The sequence below is a fragment of the Anomaloglossus baeobatrachus genome, chromosome 3, assembly GCF_048569485.1.
Source record: "Anomaloglossus baeobatrachus isolate aAnoBae1 chromosome 3, aAnoBae1.hap1, whole genome shotgun sequence".
NCBI classification, from domain to species: domain Eukaryota; kingdom Metazoa; phylum Chordata; class Amphibia; order Anura; family Aromobatidae; genus Anomaloglossus; species Anomaloglossus baeobatrachus.
In genome coordinates this window covers 410,538,338-410,564,005 of record NC_134355.1, presented here as the reverse complement: position 1 = coordinate 410,564,005, position 25,668 = coordinate 410,538,338, and the positions used below count along the sequence as shown (strand labels likewise).

Below are 25,668 nucleotides of genomic sequence, written 5' to 3'. Positions count from 1 at the left end.
GGTAGCGTACCAAGGTGGTGAGCAACAGGTGTCCGGTCATAGTAATATCACTCAAAAAGCCTAAAGTGGGATAAGTAATAACAGGAACCACAGATAGATAAAGTCAAAGTATAAGACCCTGTGGCCAGAGGACAAACCCAAAGTGGCAGATCATAAGATAAACATTAAAGACCGGAGATCACCTTACTCACCGCAGAAATGGCGCCAGGTCCCGCCTACGCACGTTTTGGCGCTAGCCTTCGTCAGGGGGGCGAACACAGCAGACGCAGCAACGATCATAACGACACGCGTCGCTGTGCTACATGTGCAGAGAGCAGGGAGCCGCGCACACTGCTTAGCGCTGGCTCCCTGCACTCCTAGCTACAGTACACATCGGGTTAATTACCCGATGTGTACTGCAGCTACATGTGCAGAGAGCAGGGAGCCGGCACTGGCAGCGAGAGCGGCGGATGCTGGTAACGAAGGTAAATATCAGGTAACCAGGGAAAGGTCTTCCCTTGGTTACCCGATGTTTACCGTGGTTACAGCTTACTGCAGATGCCAGACGCCGGCTCCTGCTCGCTTCATTTCGTCACTCTCTCGCTGTCACACACAGCGATGTGTGCGTCACAGCGGGAGATCGACAACCAAAAAATGAAGCTGGACATTCAGCAACGACCGGCGACCTCACAGCAGGGGCCAGGTCGTTGCTGGATGTCACACACAGCGACAGCGACGGGACGTCGCTGCAACTTCACAAAAAATGGTGACGTAGCAGCAACGTCATTGTCGTCGTCGCTGTGTGTGACACCACCCTAAGTGTGCAATTAGGAGTATGTCACACACACTGTTTGCTTTTCAGGAATTGTGTTCAGCAAATCCTGTCGAAAATCCTCCTCAAAAACCACTTTGGCCACGTGCACATGTTGAGTATTTGGTGAGTATTTAACCTCAGTATTTCTAAACCAAAACCAGGAGTGGAACAGTCAGAGGAAAAAGTATAATAGAAACACGGGCACCACTTCTGTATTTAATACCCACTGCTGGTTTTGGCTTACAAACACCCAACATGTGCAGGTGGCCTAAAAATGCTAATCATTTTCATGGGAAATCCACGTTACTGATCAGAAGACCGTTTTTGTTTTCCTGAAGAGGCTTTTATGAAAAAAAAAAAAAAAAAAAAATCAGGAAAAAAAGAAAGTGCCTTTCACATCTTTGAGAAGAATCTTGAAGGAACTCTCTCCAAACTATAGACTATCTAATCCACAAGCAGCAAAAAACCCAAAAACTTTTCATGAAAAACTCCCCCAAAAAACAGCGCTTAGGCTATGTGCGTACTAGAAAGTGCCTTTTTCTTAAGGAAAATCCGTACCTTCTTAAAGAATCCTGCACTCGTAGTAAAAAAAAGCACCAAAACTGCAGCGAAATCCACATGTGGTTTTAACGTGGTTTGCCATGGATTTTGTGCGGATTTGCCGCGGGTTGGTCCCTGCGGATTTTTACCATTATCTATGGCAGGGGTGGGGAACCTCCGGCCCGCGGGCCGTATACGGCCCGTCACGCCTTTTTATGCGGCCCCCAGGCACATTCCCAGGGACCGCCGTGCTCTGGCAGCAGCCGCGCTTTTCCCGGCTGCCGGCCCTTTAAATCTCACTGCCTGATGCCTTCAGGGTAGATGCTAGAATGTACGGGCTCTATCCAGATCCTGACTTCCAGGACCTGACTGCAGCCCATATATTCTAGGCTTAACCCCGGCCTGTGCTAGTGTGCTCTCTGCTCTGGTGGGCGGGGTAAGCAGCACGCTGCGATATTGCGATATGTCACAGAAGAGCTGCAGCAGATTTACCAGCCTCCCGGACCTGCTGTCTGCGTGACTCCTCCTCCCCCTCACTTCACTGTAAGTACGCAACCCATCGCAAACCCCCCCCCCCCCCTGCTAAGTGCTGTGTACTCCCTCGTGCTGTGTGTACCCCTCAATGCTGTGTACCCCCCAGTGCTGTGTACCCCCTCGTGCTGTGTACCCCTTAATGCTGTGTATCCCCTGATGCTGTGTGTACCCCCCAGTGCTGTGTACCCCCCAGTGCTGTGTGTACCCCCTAATGCTGTGTGTACCCCCTAATGCTGTGTGTACTCCCTAATGCAGTGTGTACCCCCTACTGCAGTGTGTACCCCCTAATGTTGAGTACACCCCTAGTACAGTGTGAACCCCTTAGTACTGTGTGCGCTCCCCTAGTAATGTCTGTACCCCTTGGGTGATGTCTATGCCCTCCAGTGCTGTCCGCACCACCTAATGCTGTCCATGCTGCCACCAGTGCTGTCCATGCCACGGTCAGTGCTGTATGTGCCCCCTTATGCTGTCCGTGCTCCCCAGTGCTGTGTGCCACCCCTCAGTACTATGTACCCCCCAGTGCTCTGAACTTGCTACTGCTGTCTGTACCCTCCCACTGCTTTCTATGCCCCCCAGTCTGTGCCCTCCTGTTGATGTCTATGCTCCCCCAGACTTATCTGTGTCTCCCTAGTGCTGCCACCTAGTGCAGTCCGTGCTGCCACCTAGTGCAGTCCGTGCTGCCACCTAGTGCAGTCCGTGCTGCCACCTAGTGCAGTCCGTGCAGCCACCTAGTGCTGTCTGTGCCCCCTTATGCTGTCCGTACCCCCCAGTGCTCTGAACTTGCTACTGCGGTCTGTACCCTCCCACTGCTTTCTATGCCCCCCAGTCTGTGCCCTCCTGTTGATGTCTATGCTCCCCCAGACTTCTGTGTCTCCCTAGTGATGCCACCTAGTGCTGTCTGTGCTGCCACCTAGTGCTGTCTGTGCTGCCACCTAGTGCTGTCTGTGCTGCCACCTAGTGCAGTCCGTGCTGCCACCTAGTGCAGTCCGTGCTGCCACCTAGTGCAGTCCGTGCAGCCACCTAGTGCAGTCCGTGCAGCCACCTAGTGCAGTCCGTGCAGCCACCTAGTGCAGTCCGTGCAGCCACCTAGTGCAGTCCGTGCAGCCACCTAGTGCAGTCCGTGCAGCCACCTAGTGCAGTCCGTGCAGCCACCTAGTGCTGTCTGTGCCACAGCCAAGGCTGTCCATGCCCCCCTACTGATGTATATGCCCCAGCCCCCTCCTGTGATGCATATGCCCCAGCCCCTCCTGTGATGTGTACTCCCAGTGTCTCCTGTAATTTATGCACCCCAGCCCCTCCTGTGATGTATATGCCCCAGCCCCTCCTGTGATCTATATGCCCCCAGCATCTCCAGACCGAGACAAACCTGGAAAAGCAGCTGTGAGAAACAAGATGATCAATATCACCGAACACAGTCACACCAAATAGAAGCAGCTCCTGCCTCCACATTAAGGGTGAGTTAATTAATCGTTTGACCAAATTTTTCAAGTTGATAATGTTGTGCGGCCCCCAAAGGTTAGTAGGAAATTCCAAATGGCCCCCGGCAGTAAAAAGGTTCCCCACCCCTGATCTATGGCATAAACAGCAGGTACCTGCAGAAAAGAAGTGACATGCTCATTAATTCCGCAGCGGAAAATCCGTGGGTAAATACACGGGTACAAGAAAATGGGTACAAGAAAACGCAGTTTGCGCACAGCATTTTTTAAAACCCAAAAGGATTTGCTGGGGAATGACTGCAGCAATGTTAGACACATTTTCTGCAGCAAATTCGCGGCAAATCTGTGGCAAAATCCGTGGTAAATCCACAACGTGCGCACAGGGCCTAAAGCAGTTTCTGCTTGTAAAACTAGTGGGTTTTGAATGCTTCAATAAACAAAGGTCTTGGACAATTAGACTAAAGCGGGCTTTACACACAGCGACATCGCTAGCCATGTCGCTGGTGAAAGCATCCTCCCCCGTCGGTTGTGCGTCATGGGCAAATCACTGCCCGTGGCGCACAACATCGCTTACACCCGTCACACATACTTACTTGCCAAACGACGTCGCTGTGGCCGGCAAACAGCCTCCTTTCTAAGGGGGCGGTTCGTGCGGCGTCACTAAGCGGCCGACCAACAGAAGCGGAGGGGCGGAGATGAGCGGCCGTAACATCCCGCCCACCTCATTCCTTCTTCATTGCCGGCGGCCGCAGGTACGGTGATGTTCCTTGTTACTGCGCTGTCACACATAGCGATGTGTGCTGCCGCAGGAACGATGAACAACCTGCGTCCTGCAACAGCAACGATAATCGGGATTAGAACGACCTGTCAATGATCAACGATTAGGTGAGTAATTTTGATCGTTAACGGTCAATCATGTGTTTCACACGCAACGACGTCGCTAACGAGGCCAGATGTACGTCACGAATTCCGTGACCCCAACCGCATCTCGTTAGCGATGTCGTTGCGTGTAAAGCCCGCTTAAGTCTATATGCAGGATCCCATGGTGTGGTGAGCAGAGGTGAATGAGTTTGTCGGTAATACATAAGGAGATTGTCCAGGCTTACAGTGACTGAAGACAGCAGTCAAGCAGTCAGTCTATATGAATCCTGGCAGCATTTTGTCGGTGTGAGATGGCAGTAATGTGACTGCATACATGTGATGTGCATACTGGTGGTTACAAGCCAACTAGATGTGCTCATCATCTCTCAATAGAAGTGCATGGAGAGAGGATGAGCACGTCTAGTTGGAAAGTGAGCGAAAGTATGAAAATCGCACATATGTGGTTATGTGACCACCCGCTCTCACAAAAGAATGCTGACAGGGAATACATCGCATACTGTCAGGATATATTTTTCACATAGAACGACTGCAGACTTTCATCCCCAGCCTGGAAAACTAATGTAAGTGTTACCGCATACTTATGCATTAATTTACCCCTGCAGGTTGGTGTGGCTTTCAAAAGTGCCATGGGACTATCTGGAAAACAGGGCCAATTACAAATGGTTAACAATAGAAACAATGCATACAAGAAATAAATCAGTAAAAACTACATGTATACAAGTACAGGTCTGTCTTGAAATATAACCCCGAAGGCGTTCTGGTGTTTAATAGTAAGCACCTGGAATGTCTTCCTCAGGAGAAAACTCCTTCTCCAGTCACAGTTGCCCTTGGGTAAGTTAACCTTTCAGTAGCTGTAGCCTTTAAAGCATTAACATTGTTGGCTTTTAAAAAAAAATGTCAGAATGAACCAGATAAATCTCAATTCAGTACAATCCACCGGGTACACAATGTAAGAGCGATTATAAGTGATACACAATGTAATGGAATAAGGCATAGTAGGAAATACTCTATGAATTTACAGAGACTGCATTGGTTCACGTCACAAATGAAGCAACCTCCATCTGCGTTCACGTGTGGCAGCGTGTGCAGCCTTTCATGGCTCATTCAGAGCTAGTTTATACTTGTGTTACTGTTATATACTAGTAGACATGAGGTTACTAGGAAAAAGAAGTTTCTTTGCCAAAAATGACATCCTGGCCAGACCTTGTCCTGCCACATCATATTCTGATTACACATTGGTATATACTTGTTGGTTACAGCGGTGTTATAATTTCATTCACACAAAGTGGTATGTGTCCTCTCTGTGCTGCAGTACAGTGCACTCAGAATTTGATATGATGGGAATCTAAAATTACGAACACATAAAGGTTCAGTAAGGGTACATTGCAGGCTATGGATGCCTTATTAGGCCATGTACGCATGTTGAGTTTTTTTACCTATTGCTTATTGTTTCTTTGCAGATTTGGTGCAGAAAATAATCTGCAGCATATCAATTCTTGGTGCAATTTTGCCATGTGTTTTTTCAGCACTTCCACCCATTCACTTCATTATGAAAAATGCATGGCAAAAAAATGATTTTTCCAAATGAGTGCTTTCTGTGGTTTTAATGGAGATCACCTGTATCTGTGATAGTCTGTGGAGCCATCCACAGACAAATCCTTTGACTTTTCGAGGACCAAGAAGTTTACAGAAATCGTGAAGACATATTTGATATTGATCCAAAGGTCAGATCACAATCAGCAATGCAAGTCTATGTGCGCACGTTGCGTATTGTCATGCTTAAAATTCTGCAGTGATTTGGCAGCGCATGTGCGTTCCAAAACGCAGGGAACACGATACGTTATGGATGTAGTGTGACTGCCGAATTGATGCAGAATTCATGCGCTCTGGATGCTTTCTCTCCCATAGATAGAGTGGGAGCAGCATCCAAAGCGCACAAAATAAGTGACATGTTGCTTTTTTGAACGCAACGATTCAGCAACAAATTTCTGCATGCAAATCACTGCGTTCTAAAACGGAACGTGCGCATGGAATTTGCACAATTTACATAGACTGTGCAGCATAAACACATGCGTTATGCATCCCCGGCAAAGCGCTGTGTAAACCCATGGACATACACAACGTGTGAACATAGCCTATGGGTCAGTGGAAAAATTGTACTACTCTTGAATTCCATCCATGTACGAAAAGGCTGCTTTCACACCTCCGGTTTTTGCTATGCGGCACAATCCGGCACTTTGCAGGAAAATCGCAACCGTTTTTTTTTGCTGCCGGTTGCGATTTTCCTGCATAGACTTTAATTAGTGCCGCATTGCCTTGCGTTCCGTCCGGTTTTTGCCGCATGCGGCAGATTTAGCCGATGCGGCGGCCGGATGGAACGTTGCCTGGCACGTTTTTCGTGCGGCAAAAAAACCCGCATCGCGCCGCATTCAGCCGATGCGGCGCATTTTTCAATGCATGCCTATGGCGGCAATAACCGCATCCGGCCGCCGCATGCGGTTTTTGCCACTGCGCATGCTCAGTAGCAAGGCAAAAACCGGACTGGCCGCAAAGGAAAAACTTATGCAAAGGATGCGGTGTTTTCACCGCATCCGTTGCATAGCTTGCACAGCCGGATTGAGCCGCAGAGCTCAAGCCGGATGTGTGAAAGTAGCCAAAGTGAATAAAATTCCCCCCATGTATGAGAAAAAACTGATGACTCGTGGATCACATTCTGATCTCAGTGTTGACCCTCCCGCTCCCCAAAAAGAAATAGTTTATCATACATGGAAAAATTGTAAGTTTGAATGAGCTCTTAGCCCTCAATCACACATTAGCGATTTTATTGTACGAGAAAATCGGTCTGAGTTTCAGCATTGATTTGGATTAGAATTTCATCAGTCATTTGGATCTGAGCATTAGTTTCATCAGTTTTTTTTTTTACTTGCAAAAAAAGAGAAGTTTCTTTACCTTCTCCTAGCTATCAGTCAGAGAAAAATGGATAGCATATGGATGGCATGCAAATGGTGTCTGATATTTTCACTGATCCATAGATTTTCATTGGTGAGGTTGATTCGACACTTGGATCATTATCGGATCATGCCTCAACGAATTTGAATGGACCGCTCGGTGCAGAAAAAAAAATAAAATCACTAACGTGAACAGCATTAGGGCTTGCTCATATGAGTGTATAAATCAGATGAATACTATCCAATTTTTTATTAGGTAGCACTCAAACCAGTGTTATTCAATGGGGCAGGGCTGATGACCAATTTTTTTGCAGTGACAGAAGCGGTCTAAAAAAATGGCAGCATGCTGCAATTTCACTTCGAAATCGGATGGGTGCGAGAAAAAAAAATAAAAATTGGATGCCATTTGGAGCCACAGTACAGTATCTGATTTTTTACAGACATTACAATTTTGTAACACAGTAAACTGGAAATGATTAATAGGTGCTGTGTAAAAAATAGATTACACATGAATGACCAGTGAGAAAAAAAAATATAGCCCCACTTTTTTTTTTCTTCTTTCTTATATACGCTCATGTGACACCAGCTTTAAGGGCGGCTTTGCACACTACGACATCGCAGGTGCGATGTCGGTGGAGTCAAATCGAAAGTGACGCACATCCGGCGTCACTTGCGATGTCGTAGTGTGTAAATCCTAGATGATACGATGAACGAGCGCAAAAGCGTCGTTATCGTATCATCGTTGCAGGCTCCGACATTTCCATAATGCCGCGACAGGTACAATGTAGTTCCTCGCTCCTGCGGCAGCATACATCGCTGTGTGTAAAGCCGCAGGAGCGAGGAAAATCACCTTACCTGCCGCCAGCGGCTATGGAAGGAAGGAGGTGGGTGGGATGTTTACATCCTGCTCATCTCCGCCCCTCCGCCGCTATTGGCCGCCTGCCGTGACGTCGTTATGACTCCGCACGACCCGCCCCCTTAGGAAGGAGGCGGGTCGCCGGCCAGAGCGACGGTCGCAGGGCAGGTGAGTGCATGTGAAGCTGGCGTAGCGATAATTTTCGCATTGCCAGCTATCACAAGATATCGTACCTGCGACGCGGGCGGGAACTATCGCGTGCGACATCGCAGCATCGGCTTGCGATGTCGCAACGTGCAAAGCCCGTCTAAGAGTTTTGTACAACTACAAGTCAGTAATGTGATCACTTCAATGAGGTCTAAGAATCCCAAGAAGAATTTTCAAATGAATAGCATAAAAAAAAAAAAAAAAAGAGTAAGGCTGGAATCACACTTGCGAGTGTAAAATCGGACCGAGTCTCATGCTAGAAAGTAGCATGAGATCTGTTCAAGTCTTGATCAGTGTGCAATGCAACAGCAATACGATTCTCTGATTTTTCAATTGATTGTAGTCCGTGTGCAATCCGTGTTTGATGCGTATGTGATACGTTTTTATTCTCAGCAGCTATGTCATCTGCCATTCAGCTCTGCTACATGGCCGCTGACAGCAGACACAGAGAGCCGCACGATCAGAATGAAGTCGGATGAACTTTACACAACTTCATTGTCATCCTGCGACTCTGTCTGTGTGTCGTGGCCTGATTTTCGGTCACCGATGAAGGTCTCACCGGTGACCGCAAATCCCCTGAGTGACTGAAGTGATCTCCACTATCAGCGATGCCGTCACTGCGGTTACCCGCGGCCACAGCACTAGTCCTCCCACTGAGATCTGTAGCCGCGGGTAATGTGAGTGACGGCACTGCTGATAGCGTGACTCACTTCAGTTGCTGCGGGGAGCTCACAGAGAGCGGTCGTGGTCTGTGACTGCTCTCTGTCAGCTTCTGATGTAGCAGAGCTGAAAGCGTCGTGGGACCTCTGTGGATTACGTCGGACCTGGAGGGGTATTTGGGGACTTGAATAAAGTGATGAAAGAGGGTGTTTTTTTTGTCATTTATTTAAAATAAATGATTTTTGGGTATATGTCTTTATTTTCTTTAACTTACAGGTTAATCATGGAAGGTATGCCTGCAATGATTAACCTAGGACTTAATGGCAGCTATGGGCTGCTGCCATTTGCCATAAACTCCTTATTACCCCAATTGCCACCGCACCAGCGCAATTCGGGATGAGCCGGGTACAGTCCCAGGACTGTTGCATCTAATGGATGCGGCAATTCCGGGCGGCTGCTGGCTGATATTTTTAGGGTGGGGGGCTCCCCATAACGTGGCGCTCCCCATCCTGACAATACCAGCCTCCAGCCGTATGGGTTTACCCTGGCTGGTATGAAAATTGGGCGGAACCGCACGCTGTTTTTTTTTTTTTAATTATTTATTTAATTTACTGCACGATATAGACCCGCCCACCGGCAGCTGTGATAAGTTGCAGTGAGACAGCTGTCACTCAACGTGGGGGCGTGTCTAACTGCAACCAATCATAGGCGCCGGTGGGCAGGGAAAGCAGTGAATACTAGATGGAATAATGAGCGGCCGGCTTTTTCAAAAGAGGAAAAGCCGCCGGATCTTTGTGACAGCCGTACAGTGACGCACCGGAATTCGGTGAGTATGAGAGAGGGGGGGAGAGGGATAGACAGACAGAGAGAGATAGAGACTGACGACAGGGAGAGAGAGTTATCGACAGAGAGAGAGAAAGACCGACTGACAGAGATAGAAATTGACCAACATCGACAGACCTCACTCATTTCCAGTGTTTTCTGTAACATGCGATAAATGTATTTAGAAAAACGCATGTCACTAGGATGGTGTGTGTGTGTGCCGTCCGTGTAACATCTGTTTTTTTCCACGCACCCATAGAGTTTCATTGGGGAGACACACGCAATAAACTCTCCAAAACGCAGCATGCTGTCCTTTTTTTCTCAGTCCGATTTGTACTGAGAAAAAATAGCAGATGGGAGCTGCCTCGCCTCATTGATTAACATTGGTCTGAGTGCAATGCGAGATTTTCTCGCATTGCACTCATGCAAGTTAATCGCAAGTGTGAAGCCGGCCTAAGGTGTACTAAAACAGATTTTTTTCCTTGGATCAATCAGTCCGAGGAAAGAAGGGAATTTTGTATACTTACCGTAAATTCCTTTTCTTCTAGCTCCAATTGGGAGACCCAGACAATTGGGTGTATAGCTACTGCCTCCGGAGGCCACACAAAGTATTACACTCAAAAGTGTAAGGCCCCTCCCCTTCTGGCTATACACCCCCAGTGGGATCACTGGCTCACCAGTTTAGTGCAAAAGCAAGAAGGAGGAAAGCCAATAACTGGTTTAAAGACCAATTCAATCCGAAGAAACATCGGAGAACTGCAACCATTCACATGAACAACATGTGTACCGAAAAAAACCCTAAGAAAACAGGGCGGGCGCTGGGTCTCCCAATTGGAGCTAGAAGAAAAGGAATTTACGGTAAGTATACAAAATTCCCTTCTTCTTTGTCGCTCCATTGGGAGACCCAGACAATTGGGATGTCCAAAAGCAATCCCTGGGTGGGTAAAATAATACCTCGTAATAGAGCCGTAAAACGGCCCCTTTCTACAGGTGGGCAACCGTCGCCTGAAGGACTTGTCTACCTAGGCTGGCGTCTGCCGAAGCGTAGGTATGCACCTGATAATGCTTGGTAAAAGTGTGCAGACTCGACCAGGTAGGTGCCTGGCACACCTGCTGAGCCGTAGCCTGGTGCCGTAATGCCCAGGACTCACCCACGGCTCTGGTAGAATGGGCATTCAGCCCTGAGGGAATCGGGAGCCTAGCAGAACGGTAGGTTTCAAGAATTGGTTCCTTGAGCCACCGAGTCAGGGTGGATCTGGAAGCTTGCGACCCCTTACGCTGACCAGCGACAAGGACAAAGAGTGCATCCGGGCGGCACAGGAGCGCCGTGCGGGAATGTAGATCCTGAGTGCTCTCACCAGATCCAAAAGATGCAAATCCTTTTCAAATTGATGGACTGGATGAGGACACAAAGAAGGTAAGGTGATATCTTGATTGAGATGAAAGTGGGATACCACCTTAGGGAGAAAGTCCGGAATCGGACGCCGAACCCCCTTGTCCTGGTGAAGACCAGGAATGGAGATTTGCATGACAGCGCTGCTAGCTCGGACACTCTCTGAAGAGACGTGACCGCTACTAGAAAGGCCACTTTCTGTGAAATACGGAAAGGGAAACAACTTTCAAAAGCCCGAAAGGCGGCTTCAAGAGAGTCATTAGGACCTTGTTCAGACTCCAGAGCTCTAATGGCCGCTTGTATGGAGTGCTGAGAAGACAAACTCCCTGCAGGAACGTGCATACCTGCGGAAGTCGGCTAGGCGTTTCTGAAAAAATACAGATAGCGCTGAGACTTGTCCTTTAAGGGAGCTGTGCGACCAACTATTTTCCAACCAAGATGGTAGGAAGGAAGGAAAAATAGGCGATGCAAATGGCCAGGGAGAAACTCCTTGAGCAGAGCACCAAGATAAGAATATCTTCCACGATCTGTGGTAGATCTTGGCGGACGTTGGCTTCTTGGCCTGCGTCATGGTGACAACCACTCCTGAGATAATCCTGAAGACGCTAGGATCCAGGACTCAATGGCTACACCGTCATGTTCAGGGCCGCAGAGTTCAGATGGAAAAAAGGGCCCTTGAAACAGCAAGTCTGGTCGGTCTGGTAGTGGCCACGGTTGGCCTACCGTGAGGTACCACAGATCCGGGAACCCCGACCTCCTCGGCCAATCTGCGACCAATGTTGAACTGAGGCGTCCGCCGCCAGAGCTCGATGATCGTGAGACTGTGCTATGAAGCCGGAACAAAGGTGTTGTGCCGTGACGCCATTATGTCGACGTCCGGCATCCCGCAGCGGCGACAGATCTCCTGAAACCCGTCCGGGTGAAGAAACCAGTCCCCTGTGTCCATACCCTGGCGACTGAGGAAGTCTGCTTCCTAGTTTACCACGCCTGGGATGTGAACTGCGGATATGGTGGATGCCGTGTCTTCTACCCACGTTAGAATCCGCCGGACTTCCTGGAAGGCTTGCCGGCTGCGTGTTCTTCCGTGGTGGTTGATGTATGCCACCGCTGTGGAGATATCCGACTGAATTCGGATGTGCTTGCTTTTCAGCCACTGCTGGAAGGCTTGTAGGACAAGATACACTGCTCTGATTTCCAGAACATTGAGCTGAAGGGTGGACTCTTGCTGAATCCACGTACCTTGAGCCCTGTGGCGGAGAAAAAACTGCTCCCCACTCTGATAGACTCGTGCCTGTCGTAACTACCGCCCAGGATGGGGGTAGGAAGGACCTTTTTTCTGACCATGAGGTGGGAAGAAGCCACCCCCGTAGAGATTCTTTGGCCGCCTGAGAAGGGGAGACGTCTCTGTCGATGGGCGTCGACTTCCCGTCTCATCGGCGGGGAATGTCCCATTGTAGTGGACGCAGATGAAACTGCGCGAAAGGGACTGCCGCCATTGCTACCATCTTACGTGAGAAGTGCATGAGGCGTCTCAATGTGTGCGACTGATCCTAAGGAGAGATTGCAGCCTTGTCTGTAGTGAACGCTGTTTGTCTAGCGGAAGCTTCACTATCGCTGAGAGAGTATGAAACTCCATGCCTAGATATGTTAGTGATTGTCCCGGGGTCGGATCTGACTTTGAAAAGTTGATGATCCACCCGAACTCTGGAGAGTCTCCAGCGCAACGTTCGGCTGTGTTGGCATGTTCCTTAAGAGGGTGTCTTGACAAGTAGATCTCCCAAATACGGGATCACAGAGTGACCTTGAGATTGCAGGACTGGTACTACTGCTGCCATGACCTTAGCGAAGACCCGAGGGGCTATCGCCAGCCGGAAGGCAGAGTTACGAACTGAAGGTGTTCGCGTCTTATAACAAAGCGTAGAAACGCTGGAGCTCTGGATCAATCGGCACGTGGGGATAAGCATCCTTGACGTGTATCGATGTTAGGAAATTTCCTTGAAACATTGAGGCGATGACGGAGCGGGGGGATTACATCCGGAACCGCCTGGTGTTCACGAGCTGGTTGAGCCGTGTTAGATCCAGAACGGGACGGAAATACTCGTCCTTTCTTGGCACCGCAAATAATTCGGAGTAAAAACCGTGACCTTGTTCCTGAAGAGGAACGGGGGTCACCACTCGTTGTGCCTTTAGAGTGCCCACCGCCTGCAGAAGAGCATCGGCTCGGTCGGGAGGTGGAGAAGTTCTGAAGAATTGAGTTGGAGGACGAGAACTGAACTCTATCCTGTACCCGTGAGTCAGAATGTCTCTCACCCAACGGTCTTTGACCTGAGACAGCTAAATATCGCCAAGGCGGGAGAGCCTGCCACCGACCGAGGATGCGGAGAGAGGAGGCCGCAAGTCATGAGGAAGCCTCTTGGAAGTAGGTTTTCAGGCTGTCTTTTTTGGGCGTGACTGAGCCTGCCAAGAAACTGAGCTCCTCTGATCCTTTTAAGTCCTCTTTGGACGAGAAGAAATGGGACCTGTCCGAGCCTTGAAAAAAACGAAAACCCCGACTGTCCCCTGGTATGTTGGGGTTTGTTTTGTCTGGGCTGAGGTAAGGAAGAATCCTTACTCTTGAACTGTTTAATGATTACATCTCACGCACACTAAACAGTCGGTCAGCAGAACAAGGCAAACTGGTTAAGCCCTTTTTTGGAAGCAGAATCTGCCTTCCATTCAGTTAACACCCAGGCCCTGCGTAAAACCACGGAGTGAGCGGACGCCACTGCCGTACGGGTCGTAGAGTCCAGGACAGCATTAATCGCCTAAGACGCAAATGTAGACATTTCAGCGGTTAAGGATGACACTTGCGGAACAGATGTACGTGTGACCGTGTCCATCTGTGTAAGACAAGCTGAAGTAGCTTGGGGTGCCTCTACGGCTGCTGGAGCTAACAGCGCTCCGATAGCCTCATAGATGGATTTCGACCAGAGATCCCTCTGTCTGTCAGTGGCATCTTTAAGTGCAGCCCCCTCTTCCACTGCAACTATGGATCTAGCTGCAAGCTGGAGATTGGAGGATGCCCCTTGGGACACTGGGTCCAGCCATTGCCCACGTCAGGGGGTAGGGATAACGTGTATCCTCAGCCGTTTGGAGAAGCGCTTAACTGGATAAGCGTGGTGTTCCTGGACTGCCTGTGTAAAGTCAGGGTGGTCAAGGAAAGTATTTAATTTACGCTTGGGATACGTGAATGGAATTTCTCCTGCTATGAAGCTGACTCTTCCACTGGAGGAGCTGGGGGAGAAATAACTAACATTCTATTGATGGACGCTATGAGATTATTGACTATGGCGTCACCATCAGGTGTATCCAGATTGAGAGCGGTCTCAGGATTAGATCTTGAGCAGCTATCTCCGCCACATCACACAGAGAGTCCGCTTGCTGGGACCCTGACTAGTGTGATGAAGTCGATGGCCGCTCATAGTGAGCCTCTCAGACTATCTGGGACTGTCGTCCGTGTCAGAGCCGTCACTCTGGGAAGCACATGACCCCTCGTAGCTCAAAGTTGTTCCCACTGAGGGGGACCATGGATAATGTGAACAGTGGCCATGGATTTGAGAGACTTGTCTGGACTGCAAGGCTTCTAGTATCATAGCCATAGTCTCAGAAAATCTGTCAGTAAATACTGCAGGCACCGTCCCCATGTCCTGGACGGTTAGCAGAGACTCCGTAGTATACAATGGGGGTCTATGTACACTGCCGGCCATATAGCCATACATGCTGTACCGGCTGCATAGAAAACATGTGCTTCTGCACCTCTGTTTTACACAGACAATATGCTGTTATGTCCTCCGCACAATCAAGGAGGGTATATACAAAAATGCAGCTAAACAGTGCAATGCATAGTGAATAAACATATATGTATATGTGCACTTCGGCACTAGTGGAGTCAGCCCCACAGGTGCTGCTTAACGCCTGGTCACAGCGGTTGTGTGACTATCCGAATCCCTGCCAGGGATTCCTAAACTTGTCTCTTCTGTCGCTACAGAAAAACACTGACAAGAATGGCTGCCGGCGTCCTGTGCAGAGGAAGAAGCCGTGGGCGTGCCTGAGAAAGTGCGGGAATCCGGCTTCACAGTGTACACAGTGAGAGGGGTGGAGTATGCAAAGCATACTCCAGCTCTCAGCGCTGCCGGATTCACCGTGCATCCAGTGAGAGGGGTGGAGTATGCAAAGCATACTCCAGCTCTCAGTGCTGCCGTGCTGTGCAGCGTTACGCCCCTACCCTGACTGGCAGGTCTGTGTTAGTATGGGCCCTCTTTTCTTCCATCCGATATAGTCAGCAGCTACTGCTGACTAAACAGTGGAGCTATGCGTGGATGTCTGACCTCCTTCGCACAAAGCACAAAACTGGTGAGCCAGTGATCCCACTGGGGGTGTATAGCCAGAAGGGGAGGGGCCTTACACTTTTGAGTGTAATACTTTGTGTGGCCACCGGAGGCAGTAGCTATACACCCAATTGTCTGGGTCTCCCAATGGAGCGACAAAGAAAAACAAATTGCAGTATGCATGATTTGCCCCCGAGATTCGGATGACACTTGGCATTCAAATCTATCAGTTGAAATTTGCACTGCCTCAGAGGACATCTGAATGCGGCCCAATTTTCAAGGACTGACAGAATGGAGATGAAAAAACTTTTTTTTTTTTTTTTTATTCTCCACCTCAGAAAAACAGATCTTACTTTAATCAAACACTGATCAGAGACTGATTAGTATATTAGGACTGTTTTTCTTTGATGGAGAAAACATGGTTGTGAGAACCCAGACTTCTACTTAAAAAATAAGAAATTAGGCTGATAAACCAGGAATGTATGTAAATACTGCAATACTATTTTTGCTCTCCTTATAATTTCTAGATTTTTATGGGACATATTTTGGGAATACATCAGTACACATCAAAAATATTTATAGGTTTTCTGCTTTCAGCCTGTCTATTTTAGGGAAAGAACAAATGTCCCATCGGTCAGGAATTCGAAGTTCAACTTTCTATGCTAAGAAACTATACAAGGAAACTCTTACCCGCCCCGGCAGTGTCATGTTCAGGAATGGCAGAAAGAAAGCCTCACTAATCCCTCCTGCTGGTACAACCTGGGGGAAAAGTTGTGTCAGGATGCATTTGTAGAAAAGTTCATACCTGAATGTAAAAGTTAGTAAAGAGGATGATCAGAGAGATCATGTAGCCGTTCTGGAAATACAGCCATCCCATGGGAAATGCACAGCGCCAAACCATTGCACAGCTGGTCTGAAACATTGTCAGGACAAACTGGGTCTATGGAAAAATGAGAAATGCACAAAATATTAATTTCCTAACATATAAACACAGAATGCATAAGAAATGTAACATTTACAACATGCAATGCAGGGTAAGTGCATAGGTCAGATCTGTACAGAGAAAGACAAAAAATAATTGTATGCCTCTGTATGATATGGAGGTATATTCTAATAGTTCTAATAGTGAATGAGTCCTAAAGAAGATTTCAAATAAAATACTGTAAAACTCCCCATATACATTATAGTTGTCCGCTAACTGGTATCCCTCCAGAATCCACCATACACAGGAACACTCGTCTAGAATGAGTGCTCCTGTGTTCACTATGAAAGAGCCGCTGCCAGACGAGTCTAGCACCAATTTACCTGTATGACGGACAAAAGGATGGGACATTAAAATTCCAAGAGCTCAATCCTCCTCTCTGCCAACATCATCTGTCGAGAGGTCCCCATACACACCAGACTCTGCCAATCCTGAATGAATGTGTATGGGGCCCTTCAGTGATTCCGTCTCTTGTTTTATGCCAGGGATGTTTTGTGAAATTACTGCTTCATACACAGATATAATGTTTTTTTTTAAATATACTCCATAAGTCACTGAATGTGATGTGGTCTTACAAAAAATGGAATATACAGGTTTCTTTTTATGCTAATTCACCAATATGTTCACCCAACAAAGTACAATATGAGAAGAAACTACAAGATTTGTGAATTGCGATGACTTGTGTCTCACTCAGTGGCATCGAATTATAAAATTTATGCTTTTTTACAGTAACTTTTCTTTTTAGACCAGTGGTATTATTCGTTGCCATTTTTTGTGCCAAATTCATCAACAGGGCACATGCAATTCTTGAATTTAGTGCAAAGTTAAAAAGAAACAAACAAAAAAATTCCTTTTATCCTGTCTTGAACTGCTTTTGCAACTATTCGCATCCAAAGTCACAAAAATTGTGACAACATTTTGGTGCACTCAAAAATACACTAGTGAAGTTGCACCAAATTTTGCAACTTTTTAAACAGTCGCAATTGATAAATTAGGCTAAAGCATCTAGAATTGCTAGACTTCGACTGCGAAGTGGAACAAAAAAAGAAACCGGGAACACATATAAAATAGATGAGTCCTTACAATAAGTGTCACCAGCTTTGTGAACTAAAATCATTCTTTGCACTTTAAGGTAAATGAAAGCAGAGTGGAAAAAAAATATTGCACCTATGTGGATAGCAGATATGACTGAACACTCTGCCAAGGACAAATGAACAAATGGAAGGCTTACCAGCTGGCACTGAGTGATGTATCTCTTCCACCATAGATAAGGTCTCATGGACGGAATAGCTGAGAGTCCGTAGTAAGAGTACATGAGGACGTGAATAAAGCTATTGAGAGTGGCACCAAAGTACGCTGAAAACAAAGAAAATAAACTGGTAATTAACATACTGTTATTGTGAATATCATTATTTATATATATATATATGTAAATAAAATGGGGGGGGGGGTGTAAGGCTATGTGCCCACGGGAGCTCGCACCTGCAGGTATATCCGCAGGTATGTCCACAGTTTTCCCGCAGCAACTCCCCGGAATCCGCAGTTATCCAGCAAAATATCTGCGGAAAACCTGCGGACATTCATGCGACTTACCTGCGGAAGTCCCAACCTCTATCTCCATAGTGGAGGGCCGGGATTTCCGCAGGAATTTCCGCAGGAATAATTGACATGCAGTTATGTGCGGCTGCAGGACATCCGCAGCATGTTCCGCAGCCACACATTCCGCAGCATGGACACAGCACTCCCCATGTCCCATAGGGTAACATGGGGAGTGTCTGTACTTGCTAAAACCTGTGGTTTTATCTAGAAAATCCAGATAAATCCGTAGGTTTTCCACGGCAAATTCCGTGGGTACATTGTCCAGTGGGCACATAGCCTTAGGCTGCACTGTGTTTTGCAAGGGCTTCTACAGACAGACTCTGCACTTGCTATTCTGCTTACAAAATAAAATTAAAGCCCCTATGAAGGGATGTAGACTTCCGCAGGGCACCCTAACTTACGTCTTGCCAGTGGAGAGATCTGGCAGGAGAGGGATCTACAGGCCATGTCAAAACCAGAGAGGGCAAAAACTAAGGGTTAGGGTTGAAAACAATATAAGGTCAGCAAAAGATTATAAAATGAGGGAGAAAGAAAGGAGCAGTAAAGGGACTGAACAGGATCAGTTTAAAGTATAACGGTCCGCGTAAGGGTTCACTCACACTAGTGATGATTCTCTCCTCTCTCATGCAAGTAAATCAGATTCATTATGCAAATGACACTCGGCTCAAACTCTGCATCAAGTGTAGCCTAGTGTCATTTGCTATGCTCAGATTCTCCCACATGCAAGAATTAGAGTACAGGAGAGAAAATCGAGAACTTAATTTCTCCATCTTCTCCATTGCCTGTGTCCACAGTAATCAGACTGCATTTGGATGACATCCGCGTGCAGTCTGAGGTTTCACACGCACCCATAGACTTGTATGGGTGTGCCTGTTCCAAATATCAGAGCCACTCGCAGCATGCTGCAATTGTTTGCTCATGCTGAATCGGCATGGGGGATGGGAGGGTGGAAAAAAACAAATCTTCACTGCCCCATAGTATAACACAGGTCTGACTGCTATCCGATAAAACAATGGATTACACTCGGCTATATTAGTCGCTCGTGCGAGCAAGCCCTACAACTGAGTGCTAGGGGCTTAAATGGGAAAGGGCCCCACATGTGTCTCCTAACAGAAACTTAATTGCAACAGATAATCAGCTCTCTGCAGAAACACAGGTTGACTGATTGGTGGGACAAGAAGTCCCAGCTATACTAAAGTTAAATCTGAAACATGTTTGCATTGCCCAGTAGCATCTACAGTGAAAGTATGGTGCTACCTGGAGACAGAGGCGTGTTCAGACACGGATGTGACAGGTGTAGTCAATCAATATCCAGAGAACACCTATACTGTCATCTTAGTAGGGTATTTAATTAGATAAAAGTGCAGTACTATGAGATTTCTTTATTGGAAAACCAATAGCAATTCTGGTAAGGTAATAACGACCTGGAGTCTAGGGATCTGTTTAGATTCCGGCTTGGCCTGTTCTAAATTGAAGCAGGAAAATGAGACCCGCTGAATATATTTGCAAAATTCTATACTGACTCGTATGACTGAAACCTCCACCTTGCTAATATTGAGCATAATAAATAGCTATTGTTGTAGGAATGATATTGACCCCTACTTTCTTATTTTCTTCTTGTTTTTTTACCACCTTAAATTACACGTCATGAATATTTATTGCATGTTTGTTGGGAGTTTTGGGGGTTTGGTAACCCCGTATTTGTATGTTATCTATAACTTGACATTTTCAATAAAAACATTTTGGTTAAAAAAAAGTTAATAGCGACATATTTTACTTTGAGCAGTTTTCTCTACTGACGTGCATGAGCTCGGAAAAAGTTCCACTGCACTTTAATAATATGGTATTTTTCACTGCATAGGATGAGATATTCAATATCGGCTGAAGGCTAAGCAATTCCCCATTGTGAAAAGCTGCTGTGAGATTCTTCACTTTCTGAGGTGTGGATGATGTCCCGAGGCATTGTTTCCTAAGCACTGGCTCTTGGGCCTCCTCTATGGCCAGCTTTATAACACAAAGGTGGGGCTGGTAACTTGGGAATTCATTAGTCAGGAACATAGAAATAATACACCAAGCAAGTTGAAGGGAAACAAAGCCCCTTTCCTTCTGTGAGTTTTATTCTATTTTACCATTTAAAAAGCAGAAAAAAGCTTCAGGTTGTAAATGGAAACTGAAGGGATGTCAGGGAGACATTGTATGGTGGGTGATGAAATGAAAAACCACTAGCATTGTGTGAAGAGATTTCATTCTACACCATTCACAATGTGCTAAATTACAATGGTTAAATGGACAAAACCGACAATTGTGTACGTGTCCGAAGCAACTCTATGGAGCATATCTTATTCGAAATGAGGCACTAATACTACTCACAGTGTCCACAGGGTACCCAGTTCATGACAAACCACCAGATGTTCAACATGGACGCGTGGTGATAGACGTGCAGGACGGTGATCTGGTGGTTGTTTTTACGGAGAATGAAGAAGAACGTGTCCATAAACTCGATAAGCTTGGAAAAGTAGTACCACCAGAGGACCCGAGTTATCTGTAAAGAGAAATGACTGTGTAAATATATACAATTGGACATGGAAATAAATAAGCATAAAGTGATCAACTGGCTATGCACTCTGTATATACTGAGGTATACTGGCACAATGCTATTGACGGTCCTCAGACTAATGTAATATTTACCAACCATCAAACCCTTTTCTTTATACACTTGTAAAGTTACATACATCGCAAATAATTTTCTTGGTAATATAATCAGTGGTCCGACTAAAAGCAGTGGCAAGCTACAGCAGGTAAGACAGGTGAACCGGTCATACAGGGGTTCTGCTGTATTCATCAGGGCGGCACATGCCGCACAAATGGGGTCTATTGACTTCAATACTAACACTCCTTAGATTATACGGGTAATAGATGGGCAATCAAAGCAAACTGCCTGCCTAAATTTAGAATATCTGACACTAATGCCTGCTTTACACGAGACGACCGATTGTGCGATTTCACGATCGATCGTACCCGCCCCCGTCGTTTGTGCGTCACGGGCTAATCGCTGCCCGTGTCGTACAAAGTCGTGAAACCCCCGTCACATGTACTTACCTGCTGAGCGACCTCGCTGTGGGCGGCAAACATCCTCTTCCTAAAGGGGGAGGGATGTTCGGCGTCACAGCGACGTCAAACAGCCGCCGGCCAATAGAAGCGGAGGGGTGGAGATGAGTGGGACGTAAACATCCCGCCCACCTCCTTCCTTACGCATAGACGCCGGGAGCCGCAGGACGCAGGTAAGCTGTGTTCATCGTTCCCGGGGTGTCACACGGAGCCATGTGTGCTACCCCGGGTACGATGAACAACCAGCGCCATTTTAATTAATACATTTTTTAAAACTGAGCGACAAGTACACGACTTACGATTTGTGAGCGATACTGCGTCGCTCGGAGGTGTCACACGAGACGTCGTCGTGAACGATGCCGGATGTGCGTCACGAAAACCGTGACCCCAACGATGCGTCGCACGATCGGTCGTCTCGTGTAAAGCCCGCATTACACTATGCAGAAAATATAAAGAAACACTGGAAATACTTACCTGTGCTATTACATGTTTTCTTCAATATTCACGTCTACAGGTATATACATAGTTTTGCTGGTTCCGTGTCAGGGTATGTGCACATGTTGAATATTTACAGCACATTTTTCTGCTCCAAAAACCAGAGTGCTGGCAGAAAAAAGTTGTTGTTTGTTTTTTTTTACTAGTTTTTAATTGCTTTTTTGATGTTTTTATCCCCATTTGTTTGAATGGGTGAATAACACTGAAAGAATTGACAAGCTGCAGATCTGGAAAAAAATGGTTCAAATTCTCATGAAAAAAAAAACAAACAACAAACAGCATGTACTTGAGATTTCTGAAATCTCATTCACTTTTCTCGTACTGTAAAATACAGACTTTTATTACCCTTGAAAATACATGGAAAAAACGCAGTGTGTGAACAAGTCCGTGAGGGACTGTTTATATCTAGAGAGGGGCAAACCTGAACTGTAAAGTGTGGCGTCAGTGCACTCACCAAAAACACGGTGCTCTCAGGGAACTCCGTGCATATATTCGGATTTGAGCACCCGGATAATATAAAGAAGTACAACAAAGAAAACAGGGAATAAAGCAGGACCGTTATAATTACCGATTCTCCCATGCAGAATCACTCATGGTGTCTGTCTCTATAGTGGTGTAAAAAATAAATAGTTTGGCGTAAGGTCCCCCATATTGTGATACCCAGCGCAGATAAAGCAAATAAAGCATACGGCTGCCGCCACCAGCAATGTGCTTATTTGTATCAAAATACAAGGGACCCTATGCGACTTTTTAAAATCTTATTTGAATAATTAAAAAAACGGCGTGTGGTCCCCTCCAATTTTGATACCCAGCCATGATAAAGCAGCTGGGGGCAGGCATTCTCAGGCTGGGGAGGCCCATGGTTAGGTTATTGAGCCCCCAGCCTTAATTATAACAGCGTGCAGCCACCCAGAATTGTTGCTCCATTAGATGCGACAATCCCTGAACTTTACCAGGCTCATCCCGATTTTTCTAGTGTGGTGGCCATGGGGTACTATCAGGGGCTAATGAAAGCTCACACCTGCTACTAAGTTCTAAATAAGTAATGGGCAGCATCTATGAGACCCCCAATTACTAATAATGTTAGTGAAAAGAAATAAACACAAACACCGAAAAAATCCATTATTAGAAATAAAATACAAAAAAACACCCTCTTGTCCATTTAATAACTCCAAACACCCAGTTCCGACATAATCCAAACGATATCCCACAACGATCCCGGTTCTGCTACATACTGCAGTCACAGCGTGTGGGCACAGAACATGACTGCACCCTGTGGCTTCAGGAACAAACTGACTGAGCTGCAGCTGTGAACGGTATTGACACTCAGTTTATCTGCGGTCACAGCTGGAGAGCTTCCCACGGTACCCCATCTGTGACTGCAGGTAAACTGACCTCACGTGACCTCATTGAACTTAGTGACCTCACCTCAGGTGAACTGAGTACAATGAGACCTGCATCTCATGACAGAAAACTGCATTCTTTTTTGCCTAGAGATGCAGACATGGTGCTGAAATTTATACCCCAAAGTCCTGCATCAATACGGCATCTCCTTGCAAAAAAAATGCATCTAAGCACGATGCGGTTTTGATTTTTTTTTTTTGCCAGATATGCATATTTGGTGCAGGATTTTGGATGTCAGAACCAACTCTGCATCTCTTAGCAAAACCCCCCCCCAAAAACACACAAAAATAGTTTTGACGCCTTTTCTGTGTGGTTTTCTGCCAGAAGCAAATTTGGTTCTGAAATATCTACACCAGATTTGCATCAATATCGCATTAAAACCATATTGCATATTTAGGCCCTGTACTAACTGGGAAATAACTTTTTCTTAAGAAAAATCTGCACCCTCTGGCAGAATACCGCACCCGCGGCAAAAACTGCAGTAATAATGCACCCGCAGTTTTGCCGCAGGTTAGTCCCTGCGTTTTTTTACCATTATCTATGGCAAAAACCGCAGGTACCTGTGGAAAAGAAATGACATCCTCATTCTTTTTGCTGCAAAACCTAGAGGTAAAACAAACGCAGTGTGCGCACAGCATTTTTTTCCCCATAGGTTTTGCTGGGGAAGGACTGCAGCAAAGTTGGGGGGGTAATCACATGCGTTTTTTTAGTTATTTAAATAAATTTTAAAAAAGCAGCATAGGGTCCCTCTTGCTTATCTTGACTGTGAATAAAAATACAAGGCTGGGGCCTGCAGCCTATAGTCGTATGCTTTATCTGTGCGGAGTATGATAATATGGGGGACCCTATGCCAATTTATTTATTTTCACACCACTATAGAGACGCAGACAGCGTGTATGAGCCCAAGCAATCACAGGGTGGGGGCGCGGTCTGACTGCATCCAATCACAGATGCCGGGACTGCATTACCGGTGGGCGGGGGAAGCAGAGAATATGTATGAGGATTAATGAGTGGCGCCAGAAGTAGAGTTACAGCCACGTGGGAGACTATAGGTATAACACTCCCCCTAGCCCTTCCTACCATAATTTTAAAGCACAATATTCAGGTCCTCATAGACTTATATGGGGATCGACGTTTGGGCAGATGTTCAGGATTAAGTCCGGTCCAGACCCTGGTGTTTTTTTAAAAAAAAAAAAAACAAAAAAAGAACGGTTGAACCCACCGATTCCGGATATCTGTGGGTTCCCCCATCTCTATTTGTATCATGTTTTTTGTTTATGTTTAGGGTGTTTGGCACAAAAGCAGCTGACATACAGAGTAAATGTGTTGACAGGGTTCCAATGTCAAATGGGCCAAAGCATCTGGCTGCCATACTTCAATATACAGCAAAAATGTAAATGCATTAGCATATGTACTATCCTATTCCATCCTGTAGACTCCCGTAAAAAACATATTGCAGCACTCTAGCTTTATTTTATGCAACTATTCCTTAGTTAATAATTCAGCTAATTTTGCCTTATTCAGTTTTTCATTTCTATCTGAAAGTCCATGGATTCCCACTTTTCAGTAGGTCATTTCATACTGACCTCTAGGAAATTACATGTATTCACGTACTCCCAAGGAGGTCACTAGTATACTTCAAATGCTTGGACTGAACCACACAAATTCATTTGAAATAAAGAGGACAAAATAACTGAAACCTTCACTGTGCACAACTATTCACCCCCCCCCCCCAGGTCAATAATTTGTAGAGCCTCCTTTTGTGTGAATAACAGCTGCACGTTGTTTTGGATAAATCTCTGAACTTTCCTCATCTTGACACTGGGATTTTTGCCCATTCCTCATGGCAAAACTGCTCCAGCTCCTTCAAGTTAGATGGTAACCTCTTGTGAACAGTAATCTTCAAGTCTGACTACAGATTCTCAATTGGATTAAGGTCTGGGCTTTGACTAGGCAACTCTAATATATTTACACATTTCCCTTTAAACCACTCAAGTGTTGATTTGGCAGTATTCTTTGGGTCATTGTCTTGTTGGAAGGTGAACCTCTATGCCAGTCTCAAATCATTGACAGACTGAAACAGGTGTTGCTCAAGAATATCCCTGTATTTAGTAGCAATCAATCTGCCCTTTGACCTGGCTAGTTACCTGCCAGCGTTGAGAAACGTGATGGTGTCTCCGCGGCTTCCTTGTTTTGCATATTTCCCAGGGGGCATTGCTCTAGAATCACTGTGTTGAGAAAACACGTGATGGTGCTCTGCGGTGCTGGATGTTGATCTCCCTAAGGTCAACCATCCTTACCTATCAAATAATTGACAGACTGAAACAGGTGTTGCTCAAGAATATCCCTGTATTTAGTAGCAATCAATCTGCTCTTTGACTGAGACCATTCTACCTGTCAATGCTGCTGAAAAACATCCCCGTAGCATGATTCTGCCACAACCATGTTTCACTGTGGGAATGCTGTTCTTGAGGTGATGAGCTGTGTTGGTCTGGAACTAAATATAGCATTTACCTTGGTGGGCAAAAAAGTTCAATTATGGTCTCATCTGACTACAGCACCTTTCTCCATATATTTGGGGAGTGTCTCACATGTCTTAAGAAAATCAAAACGAGCCTTCCGATTTTTGGCTGTAAGTAAAG

At 46.3% G+C, this 25,668-nt stretch overlaps 1 protein-coding gene across 1 annotated transcript in view; it reads right to left on the bottom strand.

Annotated features, from left to right (window-relative positions):
- ELOVL5 (ELOVL fatty acid elongase 5) overlaps window positions 1-25,668 on the bottom strand; it is an 87,171-nt gene that overhangs the window by 8,174 nt on the left and 53,329 nt on the right. Inside the window, exons 5-7 of the mRNA XM_075340309.1 lie at window positions 20,390-20,561; window positions 17,652-17,776; window positions 16,244-16,378 (exon numbers count right to left, since the gene is read on the bottom strand). Of these exons, the coding sequence (XP_075196424.1) occupies window positions 16,244-16,378; window positions 17,652-17,776; window positions 20,390-20,561 (432 nt within the window). The remainder of the gene's footprint in view (window positions 1-16,243; window positions 16,379-17,651; window positions 17,777-20,389; window positions 20,562-25,668) is intronic.